The 872-nt window shown below is 38.6% G+C and overlaps 1 protein-coding gene across 1 annotated transcript in view; it reads left to right on the top strand.

The window, feature by feature from the left end:
• The window catches only part of LOC119591408 (glycine-rich RNA-binding protein blt801-like), a 13,827-nt gene that overhangs the window by 3,871 nt on the left and 9,084 nt on the right, over nt 1-872 (top strand). Inside the window, exon 3 of the mRNA XM_037940150.1 lies at nt 390-413. Within this exon, the coding sequence (XP_037796078.1) occupies nt 390-413 (24 nt within the window). The remainder of the gene's footprint in view (nt 1-389; nt 414-872) is intronic.

The raw sequence follows: 872 nt of genomic DNA, 5'->3' as shown, positions 1-872 counted from the left end.
TAGTTTTCGTGTGTGAAAATTAATAGTAATAATCAAATTAATTTTTGATATAGTAAATCCTTTTAGCAGGTCTTGAATTAAGAACTCTGCAATATTTTTTTTAGGTATCACCGTCATGTCCTGGCTCGTGTCGCTTCGCGCGCCGTCACTTCGGCGGAGTGGTTTGGTGGACACTCTGGTGGATTTGGTGACACTCTGGTGGATTTGGCGGTGAAAAACCGGTGGATTCAGCAGCGAGGATTCGGAGGTGGATTGGAGGTAATCTTTCTTATCGTTTGAACGGAAAATTGATTCTATCGAGCGATCACATGACAAGGTTCCAATACGATAGAAATTTTTGAAGAGCATCAGATGCCAAAGCTTTCTAACGAACTCCGGCATTTCCACAGGTGGACACAGAGGCTTCGGCGGAGGTTTCGGAGGATTCGGAGGCGACACGGAGGTTCGGACGTGGATTTGGAGTAAAATATAGCTACTACATATTGTCTTATTTTTAAACTGTCAGTAATCCTTGTTACTGTATCTTTCAACTTACTAATGTGTCTCTTATCACTTTCAGGATATGGACGGTAATCCATGACTTCGCACCACCATCTTGGCCACAGAAGATAATAAAATTGTTATAAAAATACATGTTTACTCTTTTCCTAAGAAGAAACAAAAAGGAATCTTAAAATATGCCGCAATTTCTCTATCTGATCATATATAAATAGCGAGAGATAGACAGAACATTCAGTTTAAATTATATCGTACTTCTCCGAAAGCAAGAAAAGTAGTTGAAACTTTAAAGTCAAAGGAATTTCATCGCAGGAAAATTCAAGTATAAAATGATAACCAGCGCAGTCTAAAAGGAGTTATCTTGTGTTATTTCA

Source organism: Penaeus monodon, chromosome 28 (genome assembly GCF_015228065.2).
Source record: "Penaeus monodon isolate SGIC_2016 chromosome 28, NSTDA_Pmon_1, whole genome shotgun sequence".
In the NCBI taxonomy this organism is placed as follows: Eukaryota; Metazoa; Arthropoda; class Malacostraca; order Decapoda; family Penaeidae; genus Penaeus; species Penaeus monodon.
Note: the sequence above shows the minus strand (reverse complement) of the source record. Positions and strands in the feature narration are given on the sequence as shown.